General features: G+C 38.4%; 2 protein-coding genes across 4 annotated transcripts; one reads left to right on the forward strand and one right to left on the reverse strand.

The window, feature by feature from the left end:
* ankrd34a (ankyrin repeat domain 34A) lies at positions 1–23,256 on the reverse strand. Of its 2 annotated transcripts, none has more exons than XM_079626199.1 (5): positions 23,202–23,256; positions 22,090–22,183; positions 17,795–17,958; positions 11,814–12,051; positions 1–4,219 (listed from the first exon to the last, which is right to left on the reverse strand). In XM_079626199.1, exon 5 carries the CDS (start codon positions 4,119–4,121, stop codon positions 2,547–2,549), a length of 1,575 nt encoding a protein of 524 aa, XP_079482325.1. In that variant the 5' UTR covers positions 4,122–4,219; positions 11,814–12,051; positions 17,795–17,958; positions 22,090–22,183; positions 23,202–23,256; the 3' UTR covers positions 1–2,546. The 2 variants fall into 2 exon arrangements, with proteins under 2 accessions (XP_079482325.1, XP_079482324.1); XM_079626198.1 differs by having other exon boundaries at positions 23,030–23,245.
* polr3glb (RNA polymerase III subunit GL b) lies at positions 13,884–19,991 on the forward strand. 2 transcript variants are annotated; one of them, XM_079626201.1, is made up of 9 exons: positions 13,884–14,083; positions 14,311–14,421; positions 15,705–15,834; positions 16,827–16,895; positions 17,579–17,635; positions 18,095–18,165; positions 18,285–18,401; positions 19,338–19,429; positions 19,533–19,950. In XM_079626201.1, exons 2-8 carry the CDS (start codon positions 14,314–14,316, stop codon positions 19,422–19,424), a joined length of 639 nt encoding a protein of 212 aa, XP_079482327.1. In that variant the 5' UTR covers positions 13,884–14,083; positions 14,311–14,313; the 3' UTR covers positions 19,425–19,429; positions 19,533–19,950. The 2 variants fall into 2 exon arrangements, with proteins under 2 accessions (XP_079482327.1, XP_079482326.1); XM_079626200.1 differs by having other exon boundaries at positions 19,338–19,991.
* Positions 23,257–23,954: the final 698 nt, after the last annotated feature.

The raw sequence follows: 23,954 nt of genomic DNA on the forward strand, positions 1-23,954 counted from the left end.
AAATAATTTAATACTTTTTAAAATTATTTGGCTTACTACATTTGACCTGTGTATCACACTAAACATACAAAATAACAAGAAATAGTTAATTCATAATCCATTAAATAATGCATTGATAGTGTAACTGTGACCCTTCTATGTGAATGGAGAGCAGAACACTGGGGTGCAGCTCAAAATACCCAACGACAGTGTAGCACAGACAAATGTCCATTGTGTACAGCACCTAAAACACCCTTTACACTATTAACATTTTTTTCAGGTACACTTGAACACAATTTTAATCCATTTACACGGATCTTTTGTACAGCAGGTCAGAAATATTGGATATATTTAGCTATACAAACATATTTAGAAACAAATCAAACTCCCGTGACTCGGTTGTCTCACTTGTGTGTTAAATGAACAGAGAATCGCTAAAATCAATGAATACACAGCAAAGTGCAGAGATTCTCCTAATCACATCAGGATAACAGAGAGCTAGGTCATCAGAGACCTGGATTTCTGTCTGTCAGTTTAACAGGAGACGGATGGGTTTTTATCGCGACCGTTTTCAGGAAGATTGCTAGCCACTGAGCTCCGGTTTGCTCATTATTACCTACAAACATCCTGAACACAAAAGCTACCGTCAAAGTGAAATTGCACCACCAACAATTCGGTTTTAAACATTAAAATTCATCTCAATAAAAATAAAAAACAACAAGAATAAAACCCTACAGGCATAAAAAAATATTTCTTTTTGTTTTCGTGATACATTTCAAGTACACTAAGGTTAATTCACATCAAGTGTAGAACATCTCAAAGCAGAAGCACTAAATTCACTCACATCATAAGCTTGAGTTGAACTATGTGTTTGACACGGACACACTGTGCACTGCAGCTCATTAGGGAAATTCATTCTCATGTATTGTGTGCCGAAATTCCTCTGAATGTAAACTGAGCTCCCAGCTCGCCTTGAACTATTTACCGCAGCATGTTACCACAGACGCACGTCCGAGTGATTGTTCACATTCACGATAATAATATGAAATCAGTGCTGAGGCAGCACGGAATATTGCATGTTCAAACGCTTGAGACACAATTGTACTCTGTACAGTATGTACACAATATCTGTGCTCTGTGTCTCCAGATGGGAGTGTGCGTTAGGTGAGGGCTTTCTCTCTCCCCTCACCTGAGCGGGGTCAGGGTGGATCTGTGTGGTTTTGGATGGGGTTTGTAGAGTTTCTTTGGGATTTTGAGTTTCAAGAATTGCACTTCACTTATTTTGTATCACTTATAAGAGTTTAAGAAAGATAAACAACCCATCCAAAAGCCCTGAAACATGCAGTATGTTTAATTTTTTTTCTTTTGTTATATAGTTTTTTTCTTCTTCTGTTTTCATGTTAATTGATTCCTTTAAAAATATAGTTTAAACATTTTTTGCACTTTCATTATGCATTAAAATGTTCTTCAGATACATGTTCATCTAAGAATATCATTTGTTACAGGAATATGCAGCAGTCAGCCATCTCCAGTCCTCTTTAGGGTACATCCTGTGGAAAAATCAGGAAGGTTGCCATTACCAAATTAAAAGTCAGAACAATAAAGCAGCAGTAAACATCACATTAAAAAGGCTTGAGCATTATATTATTTATAAGTAAATAATCAACTTTAAATTAAAATTTCACATTTGAATGAAATTACTTGAATGTATATCTGTATTGTAATGCTGAAGAAATTAGCCTTTGAGTTTTGAACTTCACTTGATGCATTTTATCAGGAATATTAAAGACATTAACCCAATTATTCCACAGGATCATCACAGAGCCACACTCTCAGAAAAAAAGTGCAATTTTTTTTTACCTTTATGGGTACAGCAGCTTGTTACTGTAGCAGAATCTTTAATGGGTCATCTTTGTACCTTATTTAGCCCTAAAAGATTCATAGAAGTACCTTAAGGGTACATAATACTACTCTAAAGTACCAATTTTCACCATTTAGGGGTATGTAAAGTACATACAAATAGTGTCCCTTAATATATATCCAAAATTGGAACTGGTACTGCCCCATTGACAAGCTGTTGTACCCCTAAAATATATATATTTTTAAATGTTTTCTGACAGTGCATGACAGGAAGGAAGCTGATAGCCATAACAGCGCTAATACATAGAGAAACCTGTAGAACACCAAATCTGTGAGGTCTCATCTGGGGCTTGCAGCAAATTTAAACACCAAAAGCACTTCCATAGACACTAATGGTTTCATTTTCACACATTCTTGATGGTCAATGAATAATCCTAAATAACATTAGAATCCAACGAAAAACATGGAACAGATCATTTGTTATAACTGATCCCTTTATGATCTTAAGTTACCATGACTCATTTTCTTTCATAATCTGAATTTTAGGATGGTTTTGTGTTCACAATGCATATCTTTAGTGTATGTATTTTGTTTTAAATGAGCTCAACTGGACCAGAGTAGGTGTGCCTCAAAGAAGATGTAGATGAACCCGGCGAGGAGCCTCTCGGCCAGCACTGACTCTCTCCCAATCTCCTTCTCTCTTGCTCTCAATCTCCATTCATCTCCATAACCTTTTCTGTGAGGATTTCACGGAAGGTTGAAAGCTGCTTCATCTGCTCTGTCTGCATCGAATGTCTCCTCATCAGTTTCTTCTTCATCTTGAAGTCAGGCCCACGTTTTGGAGATGATGGTGCAACCGGCAGCAGGATCTTGCTCCCTGAGTGAACGGGAGAAGTGGGTTTTCCGTTGGCTCGGATATCAGGAATGGGTCGCTGGGGGTTGACGTTGAGAGGAGGAAGGAACCCAGGTCGTGTGTGGGAGATGTGGTCCAGGAGGAGAGTCCCTGATCCCCGCCGTTCCAACAGTCCTGTTGGACGCCGTCGCATTGTAATGGGAGACACAGAGTTAGGAATGCTCTCCAATGACTCTCGAGAAGAGCTAGCGAGGAGCGACAAGGGAGAGGCATTGTACTTGCGGCGCTCCACTGAGACACGTCCAGAATCTGGAGATCCAGGGATGGAGGCAGGACACAGGTGAGTGTCCGACTCGTAGTGTTCCATGCGGGTGAGTTTGGGGTGTGGCAAGCCACGGATTCCCGTCGATGCCTGAGCCACATTGTCCTGAGTCTCAGGGGCCGTGTTTCTACGATACAGTGACTGGTGCTGATGGACTTTATCCGCCCAGGACGAGCCACACAGTGCTGCACAGTCTTCCGAACAGGACCGGTCTATTAGCTTCGGAGAGGATGGGTCGTGGGTCTCTATACTGTGCCTTCGGGACAGGAGAGGTCTGCCTGGACCGGAAACTGTCATCCCATTCATCTCTGAGACCAACTTGTCCTCCTCTGCTAAATCGCCCTCTATCCGCTCTGCTCTCTCAGCAAGCACGGAAGGAGCCACCAGACCCCAGGGCTCAGAGTTCAGTCTTTTCAGAAGCTTGCGGGGCGGTGGTCTCCTCTCCCCCTGTGGTCTGCTGGAGGGTAGTGGAAGTGCTGAAGTCACAGCGAAGCTGAAGATACCTTCCTCCTCCTTACTGGGGGCAGAGCCAGTGGTGTGGATCTCCACTTCGGATGGAGACATACAAGCAGGGGAGAGATTGTCCACTACAATCGGAGACGGTGGAGAGTTCAGGTATTGTTTGGTCTTTTTAGTGCCAGAGGGTGATGTATCGGTTGTAATAATGATTACCTCTTTGCCTTTGGCTTTGCAGGCATCCAGCAGGACCTGGAGAGTGTCCCTGTCACCCTTATTGATGGCGTGTACAAGTGCCGAGGACCCGGAGTAGTCTTTCAAGCTGGGATCAGCGGCGTTTTCCAGCAGCAGCGACACCACCTCTTTGCCTGCCTGTTCTGCACATGCATGCATCAGGGCGGTTCGACCCGATTTGTCGGGGATGTTTGGGTCTGCTCCTTTCTCCAGCAGGTATCGCACCATTCTCTGCCGGGTCTGCGGGTCATCGTATCCTGCCAGACAGGCTGCTATGATGGGCGTCTCTCCTCGATCGTTCCCTTCGTTGATATAGGCTCCACCCTCTAGGAGGAGGCGTGCGAGGCGGAGTTTGCCCTGGAACACAGCCTTCAGAAGGGCATTGCCCTCCGTGCGCAAGGCCCCTCCATCACCCATGATGTCACGCTCTCCACCTCAAGAATCCCAGAATCCCCCACTCTCCCCTCCTCCGGCCTCAGCACTGTCGGCACATCCCGACTCAGATTCTGGTCAACCTGGAACAAAAACAAATAAAAGTGCTGTCATGAGGTGCATTTGACAAACTTTGATTTTTAGTTAAAGGGGTGGTATAATGCCCCTTTCACAAGATGTAAAATAAGTATCTGATGTCCCCTGAGTGTGTATGTGAAGTTTTAGCTCAAAATACCCCACAGATATTTTTATATAGCATGTTAAAATTGTAACTTTTTGAGGGTGAGCCAAAACGCACCGTTTTGTGTCTGTTCCTTAAAATGCAAATGAGCTGCTGCTCATGGCACAGGGGGTGAAGCTTCAACAGCTTGCAGTCAAACAGACATGCACTGAAAATTTTTAAAACTTTAGCCTTTTATGTTCAAACCGGATTCAGACAATGATGGAGAGACTCAAGAAGCAGTGACAACATGTAGATTGCAACAAGACATTTCTGAATGGTTAGCTAATGAATTTATGTAGCTTATGTGTAGTTATCTTCTAGTCCTTGATTAGCATATTCTATCTTGATAATCTATAAACCGTGTTCCGGGGGCGGGGTTTATTTAAATTCTAGGGTTGGTGATGTCACTAACCCGGGAGGAATGTCATGTAGTCCCTTCCAGCCATTTGTTGTAGTCCTTAAAAAGCAATTCCTTTAAAAGCAAATATCTCCCTTTGCTTTGAACTTTAAGCATTGTAACTTTGCAGATGTTGTTTATGCTCAAACAGCAACATTACACACTAACTAAAGTTAGAAAAGTGAATTCATATTCAACCACCCCTTTAATTGCATGAATTTCTTTCAATTTCAATTTATTTTAATTGTACTTCCTTACATTCAAACTTACTTCTGAATCAAACTAAATTCAGTTGAAATTCAGGAAGTGAATTGGAATTTAACAGGGATTCTCAATTCAGTTTAGAATGTCACACAACTCAAATCAATCAAACAAAATCTGAAATTGTTAAGCACATTATTTTGATCAGACTCAAAACCACATAATTACTCTACATTGTCTTGCTATTAACACTTTAAAATGATTGACCATGTTGCATTACCTAAAGTTAATGTATACAAACTTATAAAAGTGTTGCCTTCTTAGTCAGTTGTGTTCTGAACACTGTGTCCTGTGCGCCGACACTCTGTACAGCCCTGTACTCTTTAACACGGTCTTCGCTCCACCTTCTCTGTAATGAAGGCAGGAGAGGAGATGATAATGGCAGTCCAGTAAAGAAAAGAAAATTGAATTCCTGAGTGGTGCAAAGAGCATCAAGACGTGTGACAAGCTCAGTCTGCACACAGATACCAAAGATTTACTGACACAAAAATGATGTAGTTCAAAATGGTTTTATTTGATACCTGAATTACTGCAATTGCAAGGTAATGCGAATAAACCATATTTACAATATTTAACAGTCGTTTTTGACTGTATATGATGTTTTTTGAGCTGAAAAAATGTGTGGGGGGAGGGGGGTTAGAGTGAAAGATGATTATAATTATTAGACCCAAAAAAGAAGTGAATGTTCACCCTCAATCAGAAACCTTCCCATCATGCAATGTGTGAGCTAACTATCTTGGTAAGATGATTAGAGCAAGCGACAGGGGGTGGGCAGGAGGGCATCCAGTCTAATAACAGCATTATTAACATTCCACAGCCCTCGAAATCAGTTTAAACTTATATGAAATTCAGTGAGCCCAAAGTCACATGGCATATTGATTAGTCACTGAGGATGAAGCCATCCTCTTTTCAAACTGAAACAATGAGCTACATGAACAGGGAGGAGAGAAATATGAACTTGTTTTGACTAAGTTGGCAGTCGATCATGTATTGTCACAGAGGGTTGTCAAGGTGGTTCAACCGAAGATGGTGACATTAAGTGACTTACTTGAGGTAAGTGGGGGAAAGGACAAACTAACTGTGCAAGGTTAAAGTTGAGATGTTCCTTTACAGTCTTGATTTGTTGAACACACAGAGTGAGAGTCCTCATCCATATATAATTTGTTTGATTTATTCCTTGTGTTCTTTCTCTCGCTGCTGTTCTGCATAAAGATCCTGAACTCTGGTGATATAAAGCAGCGATATGCAAAGATGTACTCGGACTAAAGAACAGCCAAGGACCCATGCCGGCCCAGGACACAACACACAGCAGATAACAGCCCAATGCAAAGTACAGTATGCACACTACCCTTCAAAAGTTTGGGGTGAGTAAGATGTGGTGAGTTTGGGGTGAGTTCAGCGTTAAGTTGAATTAAATACATTTAGAATGTTACAAAGAACTGTTTTCAACATTGATGATAATAATCAGAAATATTTCTTGAGGACCAAATCAGCATATTATAATCATTTCTGAAGGATCATGTGACACTGAGAACTGGAGTAATGATGCTGAAAATTCAGCTTTGTCATCACAAAATATATTAAAATAGAAAATTATCATTTTAAATTTGAATAATATTTCACAATATTACTGTTTTTACTGTATTTTTATTAAATAAATGCAGCATTGTGAGCATAAGAAAACATTTAAAAATCTTACTGACCACAAATTTTGATTGGTAGTGTATGAAATTATTGCCTATATATATATATATATATATATATATATGTTCACTACTTTAATATATCTTAACTGTCTGTTATATAAAAACAAAAATGTGCTTTTTGTATAATGTTATTTATTGAGTTCACTTATATTATGGTTTCCTAACTAAATATCTATATCTGTGCGTCACCATATACCTTTAAACCTTTGTATATTTACATTATACAGCCGTCCCTAAAGTCGACTGGCCCACCAGAAGAGGCCCCGGTGCTCCTGACGCCCAGTCTATCTCTGGCAATATGAGAAGAACACAGGGAACGTTCAGAGTGTGTAGCTGTGCAGAATTCACATCCCTCCTCCATCACACCAATACACCCACAGACCCCGAGCTGCTGCTCCTCCTGCCTGCCTTCTTAAGGAATTCTCTGTGATTTCCGAGCCAGCTCAGCCAGGGAAAGCAAGAGGAACGCGGTTTTTGCATACTGATTATGCGAGGTGGAGAGGAACAGGGAAAATAACTCTGTTCTTTGAAAGTGTAATTGCAAAAAAAAAAAAAAAAAAAAATCCATCTTTTAGAGGCCAGGGTCTCATGGATTGGAGACAGTGAGGTTAATCTCCTGTCTCACACAGCCAGCATGGATGACTCATCTCCATGATAGACTCACTGGAGAGATGTGGCACAAAGACTTGGGGCAAGCGTCGTCTCTCAGGAGATCAGCCTGCCAAAACCCACAGGCCTTCTTGTATGTATCCTGACCTGATGTGTATTGTGACCAGCCTATTTTTAAGGGTCAGTTCACCAGAAAATAAAAATTGGTTTAAAAATTGGTTTGTTCTCACGTGTCGAGAAAGTATGGTTGAGCTTCTATTTACCATATTTAAGTGCTCTATGTATATTAGATGATCAATGTTTATATGTGAATAAAAGCCTACATTAAATCTGTTCATTATATAGAGCTTCTCTTCAGAAGACTGGGATTAAACCACTTGATTCATATTAATATCTTTTTGATTAGCATTTTGAAGTGTTTTGGGTGTGCTTTCAATAGAGGGACAGAAATATCTCAGATTTCATTAAAATGGGGAACATATTTTGAAAAAGGTCTCAATGTTTTTATTGTTTTTTCATATATTAAAAGTCAGAGGGGTCCAATATTGTTTAGACCTCAATATTCTTCAGATATCTTCTTTTGTGTTCAGCATAAAAGTCAAAAAAGTTTGGAACGACATGAGAGTGAGTAAATGATGACAGAATTTTCATTTTTGAGTGAACTATCAATTTAAGGACATCAGCCAAGCTTTTGTTCTGGTGAATGTCAACACCTATTTTGAAGTTATATTGCTATTGTCTGTGATCACAATTCACAGGTCTTCTTCGCTTAATCGTAAGTCTGTGTAAAAACACTGGTCATGTTTCCCTTGCCTTTGGTCAAGTATTCAGTTTATTTCACGAGTTCAGTTTCGATGCTACAGACTGCTTGCTCGGTTTAGAAGCAGTCAGATCTAATATGTAGGGATTTATGCAAAGAAGATGCTTAAAGTTATGTAAGTGCATGCAGCTAGTGCAATTCTGCACCAACATCTGTGTTTTCTAAATAAATTGTTTTCTAATTTGCATAATTTAGATATACTCTAGAACCACGAGGGTTATTTATACACAGACTGATTAAGCAAGAAACACCTGGTACATTTCAGGGAGGGATTGTGAACATTACAGTTATGTATTTGCCAGATTTTTTTTTTTTGCAAAGTGATTTCGATGTATACATTTTATCTGTTTTATTTGTCTTTGGCTCCTCCAAACATAAGAGGACAAGAACTAAACTTCAAGACTTGCATTAAAAAAAAAAAAGTCTGATTCTTCACTCACTTTTGTAACTCCAAAATGAACGTTATGTCACACATTATGACATATTGAAGATGCTGTACTTCATTTTTTCCACTCTCTTTCAATTCATGTAAACAGCCATCATCATTTTTCAATTATTAACTCTGACAACATTTCTGTCTTTGTTCAGACTGACATAATTTCCGACTCAAATCTCTTTGTAGCTACAAAGGAAAAAAGAAACATAAAGTCATTATTTTTACAGACTTATTCCAAACCATATAAAATTGACTAAAGGCAGAAGATTGTATTTATGAAATGTTATCTGATCAGATTTTAAGTGTCCTAATAGCTGTCTACAGCTGTATCACTCTCTTGCATTTGTTGTGTATTAAAAGATATCAGGATTCTCAGTCAATATTTGGTATATGTGTAGATATCAGATATTGACTTCACCGTCACTTGCAAAATGACAGTTCAGACAGTCCCAAAGATTAAATGTGATAGATCGGATTTATGTGCCACCTAAACAAAGCCTTTGCTTTTTCCAGCATTCTGGATCTTCAAGTGTGTACACACCAGTAGTGGAGAGCTCTGACCAAAATAAACTTGCCAATTTCGCAGCATGTTGAGAAGCATGTCGAGTCTGCGTTTTAGTGCTGCGCCATAGGAGCGAGGCGACATACCACGCTGTCTTGTCGGGACAAATCGCATCCAATTCTCTCTGGTCTCCCGACAGATGATGGAAATGAATATCATGTCTTCATTCTCACACCTCTGAGAGACCCCACCCCTGGCTTTCTTTTTTACGCAACAGCGGTGTGTGTGTGACTCTAGGCTTCATCTGAGGTTGCGCGAGTGGGCCCGTGAGCAGAAAGGGCTGCGCAGTCAAACCTTTCCGCCCCACCAAGAGCTCCGTGGTGCCTTTGAGCTGCTGTTTGCCTCATTAGATCACACAGATCGAGGCAGGTGCAATCCCTTTTACAGCAGCTGAGAGAACAGCATCCATCAGCGGTGCACCGCTGACCCTGTGACCCAGTCGCATCCGAACTGCTGAGGAAATTCATCACTCATATTGGCAGCTTCAAAGAGAGCCATCCTGCAGAGGGGCAATGAGATTATCTCCTTCATACTAAATGTCCTAAGCGTTCCTGACACGTCCTTTGAACTGCCTTTACTGCCGTTTGTGTTTCTTTTCGATTGTTTATTGTGGCATGTTTAGATCTGGGTGACATTTTCATCGCCGCACATGTTGTGCCGAGTTTGTTTTTCTCCTACACTTGGTCTTTAATGAAATGAATGCCGACAAAACCACTCGACTCGACTAGACTGAGTGTTCAGTGATTTACAGAGCCGAGAATGAATTCTCCTCCAATTCGAGAGCAATCTGTGCGTCTCCTTTCACATAACTGCACACAACCAACACGTTCTTCTCTGCCCTCGAACTGCAGACGTTTTATGCAGACAGGAAAGTGGCTTCATGCGATCAATGTAGAAATCCAGTGATTAATATTCTATACGGCATATATGGATATGTCTTACGTTTAAGATCATTGCATTTGCTTTTTGCATTCTGACATTGTTTTAAAGACTGATTTTAATTGCATCTGATCATGTCCCTCTTACTATTCCAATTACTTTTATGTGATATTTCTCATTACTGTAAAGTAGTATTTTTACTCTCTTGTACAATGTTTTTTTTTAAAGATGATTTTTTTTTTTAAATAAAAAATAAAAAAAAGTAAATAACCAACTAGCATGATGAATAAATACTTCACAATAATGTTTTTCACATGACAGTAATTGAAATTAGACTGTGTTTTGTAGACAGTCGGAGCAGATTTAGATTTTGATGCGTTTCGGCCTCGACTGCACGCCAGCTGCAAATATCTTCAGCTCAGAACTATTTTTAGTCTCAAAGCATCAAATCAGCTCTCAGACTGATGCAAGCTCTTTTTATTTTAAAGAAGCTTGAATTATTTTTATTTTTAAATATATATATATTTTAACTATAGCATGATTTTTTTTTCAAATAAGTAATTAGAACTGGGGTGTAAAATTGTCATAATAATCAAAACTCTTAATAGTCCTAAAAATAGGCTTCATATGCAAAATACAGTTTCTTTTTGTTTTCTTGATTTTGGAGTGACATATCACTGGGGCATGATATCCTTAGTGAGATTTGCCTATATGCTTTATATACTAAATTAATACTTTTGTGCTATAGAATTTATATAGTGCTTCAATGAACTCATCACCATACTTGCCACCATACCATAGGTGGTGTTGCTATTGCCATGTTCAAAAAAACCGTGGCAATACCATACTTGTTCATTGCAGTACACTGGTATTATTTCCTTCTTATATAGCCAACAATACAAGCAGCAACATTTCTCATGACTTAATTATGTAATTGGAAATATTACTAAAAATCATACAAGAGAGTAACCGCTGATTGTGTGTCGCTGTCCGCGGTGCTGAACGTTATTCGCAAAAACGGAGCAGTTTCAGAATTTGATGCGTTACAGACTTGCTTTTACACGCCAGCTGCAAATATCTTCAGCTCAGTACTATTTTTAGTCTCGAAGCCTCAAATTTGGTGTCTATTCACGTCAGCTCTCTGCCTGACGCAAAGCCTCGGTGTCCACAAATGAACTTCCGAACAGCAGACACACACACACTTCAAGTCTCAGTCAGAGAAAACGTGCGCCAATCGCCACATAAAGGCTCATATTTTAAGTTTTCGTGAAGTCTTAAACCTTCTCTTAGACACCCAGTAAATCTTCAGTGATCTTTTTTAAGAGGATCTTAAGGAAATGCCAGCACACAGTCGGTGTAGCCGAGAATCCGAATTGCGGTGCATGAATTTGATGCAATGAACGTTTATAAAGCCTTATGAACAGCAGCAGCCACATGCACATCATTCCTCCAATAAAACATTTGCTTATACCTTCATCAACTCACACCTAAAATGAGCAACCGTTTCTAAACAGTGCATATGCATTCCGGAGGGAAATTATTTCATAGTCGTTTGCATGCTTCTCAACATGGAAAGATGCTCTATAAAAGTGGTTTGAAATGTAGCATAAATATCAAGAAAGACGGTGCAAGGAAATGTTAAGATATCGCTGCAATATGAAGGACTGAAGTCTGCTTAATTATGACCATGCTCAGCTGAGAATAATACAAGATAATAATAATAATAATGCATTTGAACATATGTAAAATAGCATTTGCAGAAGAGCATGTCGAGAGAGTCTCACCGTGTATCTGCTGTCTTCACTCCATCAGAGCGGCTGGTTTTCGCCAGAGAATCCAGCTGCTGTCTGCTGATCCCCGTGTCTTACATCCCCCACATCATCTCTCCTCCTGCGACCGAGAGTTTGGGAGACTCTGCGGGGGCGTGGAGTGGGCAGTGAGCTGATGCGAGTCTCCCACGATCACGCACAGACTCACTGGCTGTCTGACCGCTCGCATGCACAGCACCATCTCTGCTTTCCACTAGGGGGAAACTTTATTTCAATTATTATCATTCTTTTCATTTTATCATTGCATGTTTTCCTATTTTCTGATGCACCCCTGCATGTGTGTGTCATGGTGTGCTGTGTTTTACAGGTAGAATACGATTTGATACCGTAAAAAATTATAATAATGGACTTGTCTTGTTTAAGAAATAGACCAAATTTGGCTTGATGCGTGAGAACATTATAAGCACTGTGTGTGTGCTTTACACAGCCAAGTTAAGGCTGCTCTGAGCAGGCTCTGTGCCTGCTCTAAATTCTGTGTAAAGACGCAATGGCGCATTAAACCCATGCAAAATATAAAATATGCCAGCCCTGACCCACTTAATGCCCCAGTAATGAATGTAGATGATGCAGCATTGGTGCAGCCGTAAACACTGTTGTTGTCATGACAGAGCTTTTCTTTTTTTTCTAATTTTGCATTTTCTATATCCATCATTTTATATTTAAAACAAAGTCTGCACACAAAAATGTAATTCTATTACTCTGTGTAAATGCATGCCCTGGGCAGCATCTGTGCTGGTTTTGCAGTGTAAAGATGGCATATTTCAGGTCAGTCAAACTCTATAGCTAAAATGCAATTAACACATTTGCAGAGGTGCATTCTCCCCTCAACATAAATCTGGAGTTTTCCTTGCCTTTACACCTTTTTTATTTTTGGGGCTCAAATATATATATATAAATATATCAAGGCCTCTCTGCAAGAAAGAAGGGGGTGTGAAACAATTCTCAGACTGCATAAATACTAATTCAGTGACTATAGCTATTATTGAACACAGTTTCTATGGCAACTGATTCAGTGGATTCCGACAGAAGCGTTCCCACGGTGACATGCACATGCTGCAGGAGAGAGAGAGAGAGAGAGAGAGAGAGAGAGAGAGAGAGAGAGAGAGAGAGAGAGAGAGAGAGAGAGAGAGAGAGAGAGAGAGAGAGAGAGAGAGAGAGAGAGAGAGAGAGAGAGAGAGAGAGAGAGAGAGAGAGAGAGAGAGAGAGAGAGATTATTGTAGTGAATGTGCTCTTTACTCTCTATGTTTAGACTTACATTATGGGCTTGAATATTGTGTCCCAATATTTCAATTAATGTTCATAGTTTTTGTTTTATTAAAATTAGGTTACCTTATTGAAATGAGCCCATCCTTAATTTCTGTCTCTCTGTATACTAATACACACATATTTTCTGATATTGACGGGGGAGGCTGTGAGTCAGCAATATCATGGTTATTTTTTCCTTTCATTATTACAGTTTTTATTTATTTTTTATAAACACAGATTTAGCTGAATTTTAACAGTTGTCAGGTTTTCTAGAAAAGTGCTGTGAGCAGCTTAATCAGAACAGAAGAAAATGGAACTGCTTTGAAAATCTCTTTTAAACACATTTTGTACACAAAATTGGGCAAAATTGTTGGTAGTGATAAAAAAAATGACAGTGGGACATTTGTAGTTTTGGAAAAATGCATAATAAATAATGTATATAAAATAATAATAAAATACTTTCATCCAGTTTCATAATAAATAAGTCAATAATTCAGTAATAAATCCTATATTAATGTTTTTTTTCACATATTATGAAATGGGCATGGGAAAAGGGTAAAACAATCAAATAAATAATAAATAAAATTGACTTACACTTAATTTTTTTTTATATATATATACAAATCAGCTTTTGACAGCTTTCAGTTGTAATCTAGTTGAAAAAACACCATTTTCCATTTGACCCTCAATAATCAAATAATAGTTTTTTTTATTTAGTTGTTTGCTTTTCAAGACTCACGTTGAACAGGCAGACGCGGAACCATAAGTGAACGCGCACACGTTTCTGTCAGGAACTTTTTCAGCAGCGGGCTAAAACAAAAATGCAGATGTTTGGCGGGTGATTTTACTGCTCTACATCAATAAAATCCATGAATTTACTTGACAAACAACTGCGTTTAATATTTACGGATCACACAATAAATGCTTGGCAAAATGAAATGAAGTTATAAATAAAGAGGGATTTCGTCGCATTATTGCCTGTGAGTGAACGAGGCGTGTTTAAATATTACATGTTCGTCTAAACTAATAAAAGCATATTATACATACATATATTGTGTATATTTTATGTAAAATATCTACATTGGTTTGGTCTAAATGTCTATTTTGTAGCCGAATAGAAGTGTGCTCAGACAAATAAGTCAATTTATAATCATATCGAATAAATCAAGCTGATGTATAAATGTGCTTTGTGGTGATTGTGTCTCAGATAATGGCAGGAAGGGGCAGAGGGCAGCTCACTTTCTCTGTGGAGATTGTTGGAATCGGTAAAGGAGAAAATCTCCCTCCGTCCACCGTCCAGCCGACCCCTGTATTCCCTGTGAGTGTTTCAAGATAAGATAAAACCTTATCGGACTGATATTAATTATATTACATTACATGTAGCCTATGTATTTGGCAGACGATTTTATCCAAAGCGACTTACATTGTAATCAAGATACACATCTAGCACTCAAGAGTCGACGTCGTTGAGCTCAAGAAATCACACAACTAAGTAATAACATATTCTCCAGTTTAACTGTCACATGTAGAGCAGCCCGAAAAACTGTAAAGCAAAGCAAAAATGTAACTTATGAATGTCATCAACAAAATATTAAAATGCTATTTATTTTAAAGTCCCCATGAAATCAAAATATAAGTTTTTTGGCTTTTAGTATTGATATGTTAGGCTTAAGGTTATCTATAAGCTAGTGTGCTCCAAAACAATGACAAAATTCACATTTGGAAGATATAAGCATTCAAAACTTACGGTCTCTTACTTCTGCCAATATCTGTAGAACCGAAAGTGCCCCGCCCCCCTACATTATCAATAGACAGTGAAGCTGCTGCTGAAATCGGTCACTTGTTCACACATTTACTATTTCTACATGGTGAATGGCACATAGTGCACTATATAGGGCCAAGGGAATGATTCAGACATGTGTAAATATGTTTTCCATTTAGTGTCACGTGAACCGCAGCAGTGCACACACAGTCTGCTCCGGTCCAGAGACACGACTAAAGACTAAAACATTTATCGGACCCATTTAAATTCTACACAGAATGCTATATTTTATTTAGATTATATATATTTAGATTAGGAGGTAACTGCAGATTTTCCAAGTTCAATGGCTCTGGCTGAGCTGTGATATAAGCAAAACGCTATTGACCGTTTTTAAAAAGGGGAGGAGCTGTTTGATATATCCCGCCCTGTCTTCCTGTTTCAGTGGAAATTACATCAAAATGTAATAATACTGAACTTTTTCCAAGTACTGCAATGGGCTTTTAAAGACAGCACAACCAAAACTTTTTACAAACATAAGTGCAAGTTTTAAATTACTATAAAAAAATACTAAATATAATAAAACAAAAAGTGGTTGTTAGGAATTGTTGAAACATGTGATGAGTTGAAAAGTCACTGCAAAAAAATGGTTAAGAATAGTGAAGTTAGTTTTGAGAAAAACTCCAGCATAATGAATCAGATATCCCTTATTAAAAGCGCATTTATGTATAGGAATGTTTAATTCAGTCAACAGTTAACTGTCAAAGCAGGTGTTTGTTTGACCCCTTATACAAGACAGATGTGTATCAGCTGTGCTTCCTCAATTCTGTTTGATGTCTCAGCCTCTGGATCAGAAGCCGGTGCCCCTGCAGGCGGGTGAGGAGGCCGAGTACATGCTGGCACTCAAACAGGAGTTCAGAGGAGCCATGAAGACACTTCCATTTTACATCCGTCCAGCTGCACCCAAGAAAGGTCAGTTCAGGGTGGAGGATGAGCTCTTTACTGGCATCTATAAAGTTACCATGATATTTTGGTTTTACAGAATGTTGTGGTGCTTATTATAAATGATTTATTTGTGCACATCATTATTTATTTTTTCATTCCCCCTCGAAACAACGTCTGTTCTCTTCATGATGAATGTCTCGGTGGAGGGCAGGGCTAAATAAATATCCTCCACAACTGACTGCAAACTGGCTTTCAGATCTGGAGCTTGACCAAGTCCAGCTCCACCTCTCCTGGCCTAATGGGTGGAGCTTGGCCTAGTCCGGCTCCCCCTCTCTGGACTTAATGGGTGGAGCTTGACCGAGTCTGGCTCCACTTCTGTGGACCTAATGGGCGGAGGATAGCCTAGTCCAGCTCCACCTCTGTTGACCTAATGGGTGGAGCTTGACCTAGCCGGCTCCTTGACCGGACTTATGTTTAGCGATAGGGTTAGGTGTGATTCGACCTTATAGCTCCACCCATTATGTTCAGCGAGGAGGGGCTGGACGTCAACTCCACCCATTGGCTCTGCAGTGAGCAGCCTCTCTGCCTCCATTTAGTTAGCAACGCCCAACATCTTATGATACAATCAATTCCTGAAGGACAAAATCAAATCCCGCTCTACATTTGACTCATTCCAGAAGCTTGAAAAATGTCACAATAGGAAGAAAAGTCTATTACAACTTACATTTCATGCCGACTTTAAGACATACTCCATTTCTTTAACATACAGATTGTATGAAGACAAAATCCAACATTTTTAAAACTGTTTTAGACTGAGACGGCATAATTTATTAAATCAATTTTTACTTTTTTTCACAGATCAAAGACTTAAAAACAATCTAAGATCAAAGATTTAAAATATACAGGGATTTTTTTTTTTTTTTTGCCAGATGATTTCTTCCCTTTTTTTATGAATAAGTTCTATAGTAATTATACATTTTACAGTGATTAACAATCAAGTTATTTTTTCCTCTTGACAGATGTGGAGCGTTATTCTGACAAATACCAAAAAAGCGAAACCACTGACAACAGTTTGGAATGGAAGCCAGGTGAGTGATTTATGTCAGTGATTCACTTCAGTGCTATTTTAATATTATTTACAGTATATATTTTCAAATAATATTTTGAATTAGTATTTATATTTTCTGTTATCATTTAAGTTTTTTTTATGTGCTTTTGTGATTTTTTAATTATTATTTGTATATTTCTAAACTGTTTTAAATTATTTTTATTTCAGTTTTAGTTTTAATTCATTTAGTCATTTTAGCACTTTTAGACCATGCATATATAAAAAAAAAAACATAATTTAGTTTGTACAAATTATTTTACAACTTTGTTGCCATGATAACAAAAACTAAAACCGTTAAAAAAAAAATAATAATAATAACTTTAGAGCTCAAATAATACACAAGTACTAACAGAAAATGAATTTAAGTGCTTTTATAAAATGATGTGCTTCGCATTTCTACTTTTAAATCCTCTACAAATTGTCCCCAAGTGCCTCACCGTTTGCCTTTTTTTAAGAACACGCGGGATGAATCGAAATGATTTAGTGTGGTAACAAGCATTATGCTGAGGTTTACTTGCATTAAACCAACGTTCAAAATAAGTTTTTCATCTAATACCTGTAATTTCTTTTATTTCAGTTTTATTACAATGAACAAAACATTTTTCGAATAGTTTTAGTTAACAATAACGGCACTGATTCACTTACACCCGTTTGTGTTTTCAGACTGGAGGAGTTTTCCGAAGGAGCTGCGCGTGAGGGAGAAGAGACCGCAGAGAGACAGTGAGTTTGTTTGTTGCTCTTAACTGGCTCTTATGCTCTAATACTGGACACTGTGTTCTGCTGCAGAAAGCATGGGTTTGTAAATGTGCTCCTGTTTAAAGCCGAGATAAGGGAGCAGGTGAGGCTGATGTGCTCATGAATGAGTGTGTAAAGACAAACCGCTCCGGCAGGTCTGCGCTTCGCTCTCTGACTCATCGGCGTCTCTGGGGAAATCAGAGCGACGGCTCTCAGCCGCGCGGCACACACATCTCCAAAATGAAAGGATGGAGAGAAAGGGAACGATGAGAGAGGGATGAAGGTTTGGGCTTGAAGGGCGTCTGTCACTAAAACAGGAGAAACAAGTTTATTTTTAGTCTTTTGTCAGAGGAGCTGTGATCAAAGAGTAGATGTTATTATGGGAGGATGTTGCTGATGTCATTTCCACTGTCACAAAAACATGCTTTGCTTATGTGGTTGCAGAAAGCCAAGCTGTTCCCAAACTACCCAAACAGCCACGAGTGGACAAAGAGGAGATCATACGCAAACTGGAGGTGTACAAATACTTGCCATTAATGCGTAACTCATTCAAAAATAAGGAGTTTTAATCTACTTTGTTACACATTCCTATAAAAACTGTGGCATGATATGAACAAACTGTGTTTCTGTACAGACTCTAGAGCAGAAAGAGGAAGAAGGGAGTTCTGATGAAGGGGAGGGAGAGAAGAAGAAGCCAGAAGAGGAAGAAGCTGAGGGAGAGGAGGAGTGTGATGAAGAGGAATTCGAGGGCGTAAGTGAATCCTTTCTCTTGTGATATTAAGCCAACATGTTTGATCAACAGAGAATGCACAGTTGAGATGAAAAAATGGGCCTGCAATTTATGACTTAAAATGTCACACTTGAATGCTTTGTAAATCGCATTGGATAAAAGCATCTGCCAAATGCATAATTGTAATGTAAATTTAATGTTATTACCGGTATAAGTTCAGTTGATTCTAACGTTAAGGAATATTTTGGGTTCAATACAAGAAAAAAGCTCAATTGACAGCAGTTTTATTTTAAAATGATAGTTTTAGTAATTTTGTTACGTACTTTTGTCATTTTTATTAGTTTGTTTTATATTACTAGTTAACATTAATATATTTTTTTTAGCCATTTTAGGACCTCAATTTAAACGTATTTTTAGTAAGTTGCCAAAGCCAGTTTTCTGATCCATTTTTTTATATAAGTTTTTCATCTCATTTTTATATTTAATTTAATTTCAGCTTCATTTCAATTAACGAGATTTAGTTTAGATTTGTGGCATAACGTTGGTTTCAACAAAAACTTATTTCGACTTTTACCAAAAAAGGGGAAAATCTGAGATACAGTGAGGTTCTTATAATGACTCCATAAACATTCAAATACTCACTGTTTTTATACTATAGCCTCCAGAAGTAAACAATATGCATTTATATAAACCCCTTACTAACCTTTTCTGTTTTAAATGCAGTTTTACAACTTTGTTGCCATTAAAACCCTAATGGTTAGCGAGTCCGACTGGTAACCCAAAGGTTGCTGGTTCGATTCCAGTATTGGCAGGAAATGACTAGAAATTAAACCAATGTTCAATATAAGTTTTAACCAGTTAATCCTGAGTGTGTGTGTGTGTGTGTGTGTGTGTGTGTGTGTGTGTGTGTGTGTGTGTGTGTGTGTGTGTGCGCGTGTGTGTGCGCGTGTTTTACAGGAAACAGATTACGTCATGTCCTACTTTGACAATGAGGAGGAGTTTGGAGGGGAAAGTGATGATAATATGGATGAAGCTATTTACTGACTCAGGTGACGTGGCTCTATAGCACCCTCCTCTGGGCAGTGAGCGTCTCTGGTCCTGTTCTGGGGTGGATCATGATGTTTGGCAGCTAATGTTGAAATCTGTATGCAGTGGACTTCCTCTCCTCCAATCGTTCGATTGCTGACGAAGAGCTTCTGAATCTGAGGGCCACGGTTGGAGGACACAGAGAAAGGCACTGAAACTAAAACTTCTATCTTAATGCAGCTATACGTTCTTAGAGCTTTGTAAATGATTATTCTTGTGTCATTTTTTAGAATCTTACCTATAAACATGTATGTTTAAGTTTTAGACAGTTGTATTTGTCTGAATAGCTTTTATACATCTTAGAGTTTGGATAAACACCAGTAAATGTAGATTGTTTATTTTGTATGATAATTAAGTAATGTTTTATAAAGTCTTAAGTCAAGTGATTGTAAATATTCTTGCTATTGCCATTTTATGTGATAAAGTCACACTGTGTTTTAAGATTTTGTCTCAATGGATAGAGATTGGATGGATGGATGGAGTGTTGTATACATTAAAGTTCTATGTATACAACTTTGCTGACACAGATTAGATTTTTTTTTTAAACACCCAAATCCCTGATCAACCTCATCATGAACGTGTATCAGAGTTGCTTTCGTAAAAGTGACCGACAATATGTGTGTGTCTCTTAGGGAATTAAGGTACCACAGTCTATACCTGTCTTTAAATTGATTCACAGTTCTCTGTCTCTCATCACCTTTAATTTGCTGTGAATGTTTCTTTCAAGTCAGAGATAATAGCTGGAATATCATTTGACCAGAAACACCTGAAAAGAATCAGAATAGAAAGAACAATTTCATATTTTGTTGAGCAAATGATCAGCAGAGGAGAAAGAATTGTTCTAGACGCGACCCTTCAGCTCGAGAACACTCCGCTGGTTGGGCAAATTTGCTGAAGATGAATTTAGTGGCTGACTCAGGCGTCCTTTAACAGAGAACAGACAGGGGAATTCTTCCAGGAATAAGCCTGGGCTTTTATTCAAGGAAGCGGAGAGCAGTTCATCTCCAGTGGAAGATTACAGCAGCTGGAGACGACTGACATAAGAGCCGTCAAATGAAGCCGCTGCAGTGATATATTCACTCTAGACACACCGATCAGACACTACACATCCAGAAAGCTCAGGCAACTGGCATTCAATGATAACCACAATCAACAGATACACTGTTGAGTTCAGGGTTAATGCCAAATGCCAATAATAATGTACAGCATAGTTATGCTCAGGAAATAATGCCAAGTGGCAGAATATTTCAGATATTGACCATATGGACCACCATAGGAAGACATACCCCAATATTTAGTGTTCAAATAATGCAAATTACCTCAATTTATTACAGCCTTGCAATGTACAAACAGTTTAATATATTCATTTATATTAAATTAGAATATTTATTTTCTAACCTGTTTTGTGTCAACCATTGGAGGTTGAATATTGCAGTGTTTACAGTATATTATAAATATAATGATAAATAATTACAGCTTTAGTTTTTTTATGATTAAAATATTCACTGTTCTTTTATAACAGAGAAATGCTAAGAAGAAAATTACAAAATGTAATGCATGTGATGTTAATTTCATTAAAACCCACCTTTTAGTTCAACATTTTTAATAAAAAATAAATAAAAAAAATGTAATGGTGGTAAATAGGGACATGCAAAGTTGCTGATAATCAAATGATGATAAAACAAAAATGTTTAAATCTGGTTTTATTTTTTTAAAATAATTTTGCATCACACTGAGACTGAGTTACATCAATCAAATAATATGTCTAAGTTAAGCACCCTGTTAAAAATGCTTGCAAAGACATGACAAACTACCGGTAATTGCACAGATGTTTACTTTGTTTCTTCTTGCACCTCACAGACTAAAATTAAAAACAGGCAAATTACTGAGAATCATGCATATGGTTATCATTTTTTCCAACACAATTATCAATATTATCCTTGCAACTTTCCAGCTCCTCTGCAGAGAGAGCATATGACCTCACAGACAGCAGAAGGTTTGTAAATGTATGACTGCGTCCGAAATCGCATACTTCCCAACTATATAGTAGGCGAAGAACAGTATGCGACAAGAGTAGTATGTGTGAATTCACAGTACTCATGAAAGAATAGGTAAAAAGTATGCGGATGACCTAATACTTCAGGCGAGATTCTGAAGTGTGCATACGATGGACTCTTTACTATCCCATGAGGCCACGGGAGAGGATTTCTGAATGGCAGTGAAGCGACGTAACTGATGGTAGGCCACATGATAATGACGAATGTAGTACGCTCAGATTACATTCATACTATTTAGAACAAACTTTTTTAGCGCTTGTGAAGTAATTACTTATTCAAAATAAATACCTACTCAAAGAGTATGTGATTTCAGACGCAGCCCACATCTGCAGCCAGACCCTAAACTTCCAAACCAGAACTTCCAATTGCTTATGTATGTATTAATTAAATACTTTGACTAATTTGATCACTCTTTCAGCTACCAATGAGAAAGTAGGCCTATACTCTTTAACACGTTTTACCATCTTTAAACCCATTCTGCACATTGAAATTCCATCTAGGCCTGATGAATACCCTGAGGATCCTTTTAAGCTGAAGTAAATAAAAGCAAGCACACACACACTTACCGAGACAGTTATTCCAGCTAAGGAGGCGAGGAGATGGCCTCTGTTCTTCAGCTCGGGTAATTAGGATGGAGCGCTCCGTCTGGATGGCTGTGTACTGAAAACAAAAGCAACGTAAGCACCCTACATACTCATTTCCAACCTGTCCTGCCCTCCATAGAGGGGTGAATAATTGAGTTTCATACAAAAAACACTCAGTCCTCGCACACTTATTCCAGGAACATGATTCTTTTTGACACTTGAGGTCTGAGATTGTAGGACACTCTGCATGGTAAAAGCTTTATCTGCATTCACATCACTCATCCCATTCGAATGAGCAAGTGGATCAGTTCAGAGCGAAAATATAATGCTAGCATCATAGAACAGCTCTTGTGTTACATTCCCAAATGTATGTTGGCTAAAGAAAACATTTCTGGAGGAGACAACTGATGCAGTGACCAGCGAACAGAAAAGTGAGTCAGCATTCAACAATATCCGCTGAAGATGTCAGGCAGTGCTGGATGAGCCTGATGTAAAGGTCACAGAAACCTGATTCTGAGATAAAACTCAGGCCAACTCTGCCTGGACAGTATGATAGCCAGTAGGCCTATTAGCCACTGCTAGCCTAGCTTCCAGATTTCATCCCAAACAAGGAGATCTTGAATTGAAATGCATTTCTTGCTCACAGATGCTGGACTGTTTTGATGTAGTTCAACAAAGTTAGTTTAAGAATCAGAAAATAATGTATCTAAAGTGACCATAAAATGTGAAGCCACATAATCTGTTCAATATATATTTGTTCACATTTAAAAATGCTGATTGAACAAAGATTGTGTGTGTGTGTGTGTGTGTGTGTGTGTGTGTGTTTGTGTGTTTGTGTGTGTGTGTGTGTGTGTGTGTGTGTGTGTGTGTGTGTGTGTGTTTGTGTGTGTGTGTGTGTGTGTGTGTGTGTGTGTGTTCTAACCTGTTCAGTCATTTAAAGACCGCTTCCCTTTAATAGACTGGCCTTTATCCAAATTTTGTAAATCCAGTCTGGTGTAAATCTACATACCGGTAGTCATTTATGCATTTAGAAGACGCTTACTACGCTACTTACAAATGCAATCAAGGTATTACCATTACGTTGGTGAGCGAACCTGTTTTTCAATAAATCTTTGGACGAACCCGGACTGTTCATTGAAGGTTTCAAAGGCGATGTTAAATCGCCCCCTGTAGACCTTATTCAGAGCAGCGCCATGATATGAAGGCTGTGACTCCGTGAGGGATAGGCCTACTTACCATGTTTTCAATAGCATCCACTGTAAAAATCTGTATAAAGCTCCTAGATCACTTATAATTTCCACAGCTCATTTGTCTGGAGTTTTTTGTCTACTGACATTTCTTGGAAAGATATTTTTGCAGTATTTGTTTTTGTATATTATTTGTAGTCAGCAGAACAATCAAAAAACACATTAAATAACAGTAGGCTACAACCCAAGAGATGACTCAGGCCCTGTCCCAAATGGCACACTCCGGACTTGTGGACTTCCTCCGAGTCCACACTTTGGTGACGTCATGTAGTGCAGAATCCACGAGGGCGCATTGAGAGGTATTTTTGGGACAGACTCGATCGCCACGCCGGAAATGGGAAGACGGTCCGGTTGTTGTTTAAATAGCCTATTATATTTCTACATTTACATATGACTCAGTAAAGCCCTGACATTCGGTTCTATTTATTTAATGAATCATAATGCGATCATAGCCTATTATTTAGCAAGCTATTTATGTTTATATTAAATATAAATATATATTTATGTTTGAGACATCAACCACTGGTTGATGACCATAATGTTTGTATAAACTGTAGGTAACAACTGGTAAAATGTACACCTAGGTCATACAAACCATAA

Source organism: Phoxinus phoxinus (assembly GCF_949152265.1).
Source record: "Phoxinus phoxinus genome assembly, chromosome: 10".
In the NCBI taxonomy this organism is placed as follows: domain Eukaryota; kingdom Metazoa; phylum Chordata; class Actinopteri; order Cypriniformes; family Leuciscidae; genus Phoxinus; species Phoxinus phoxinus.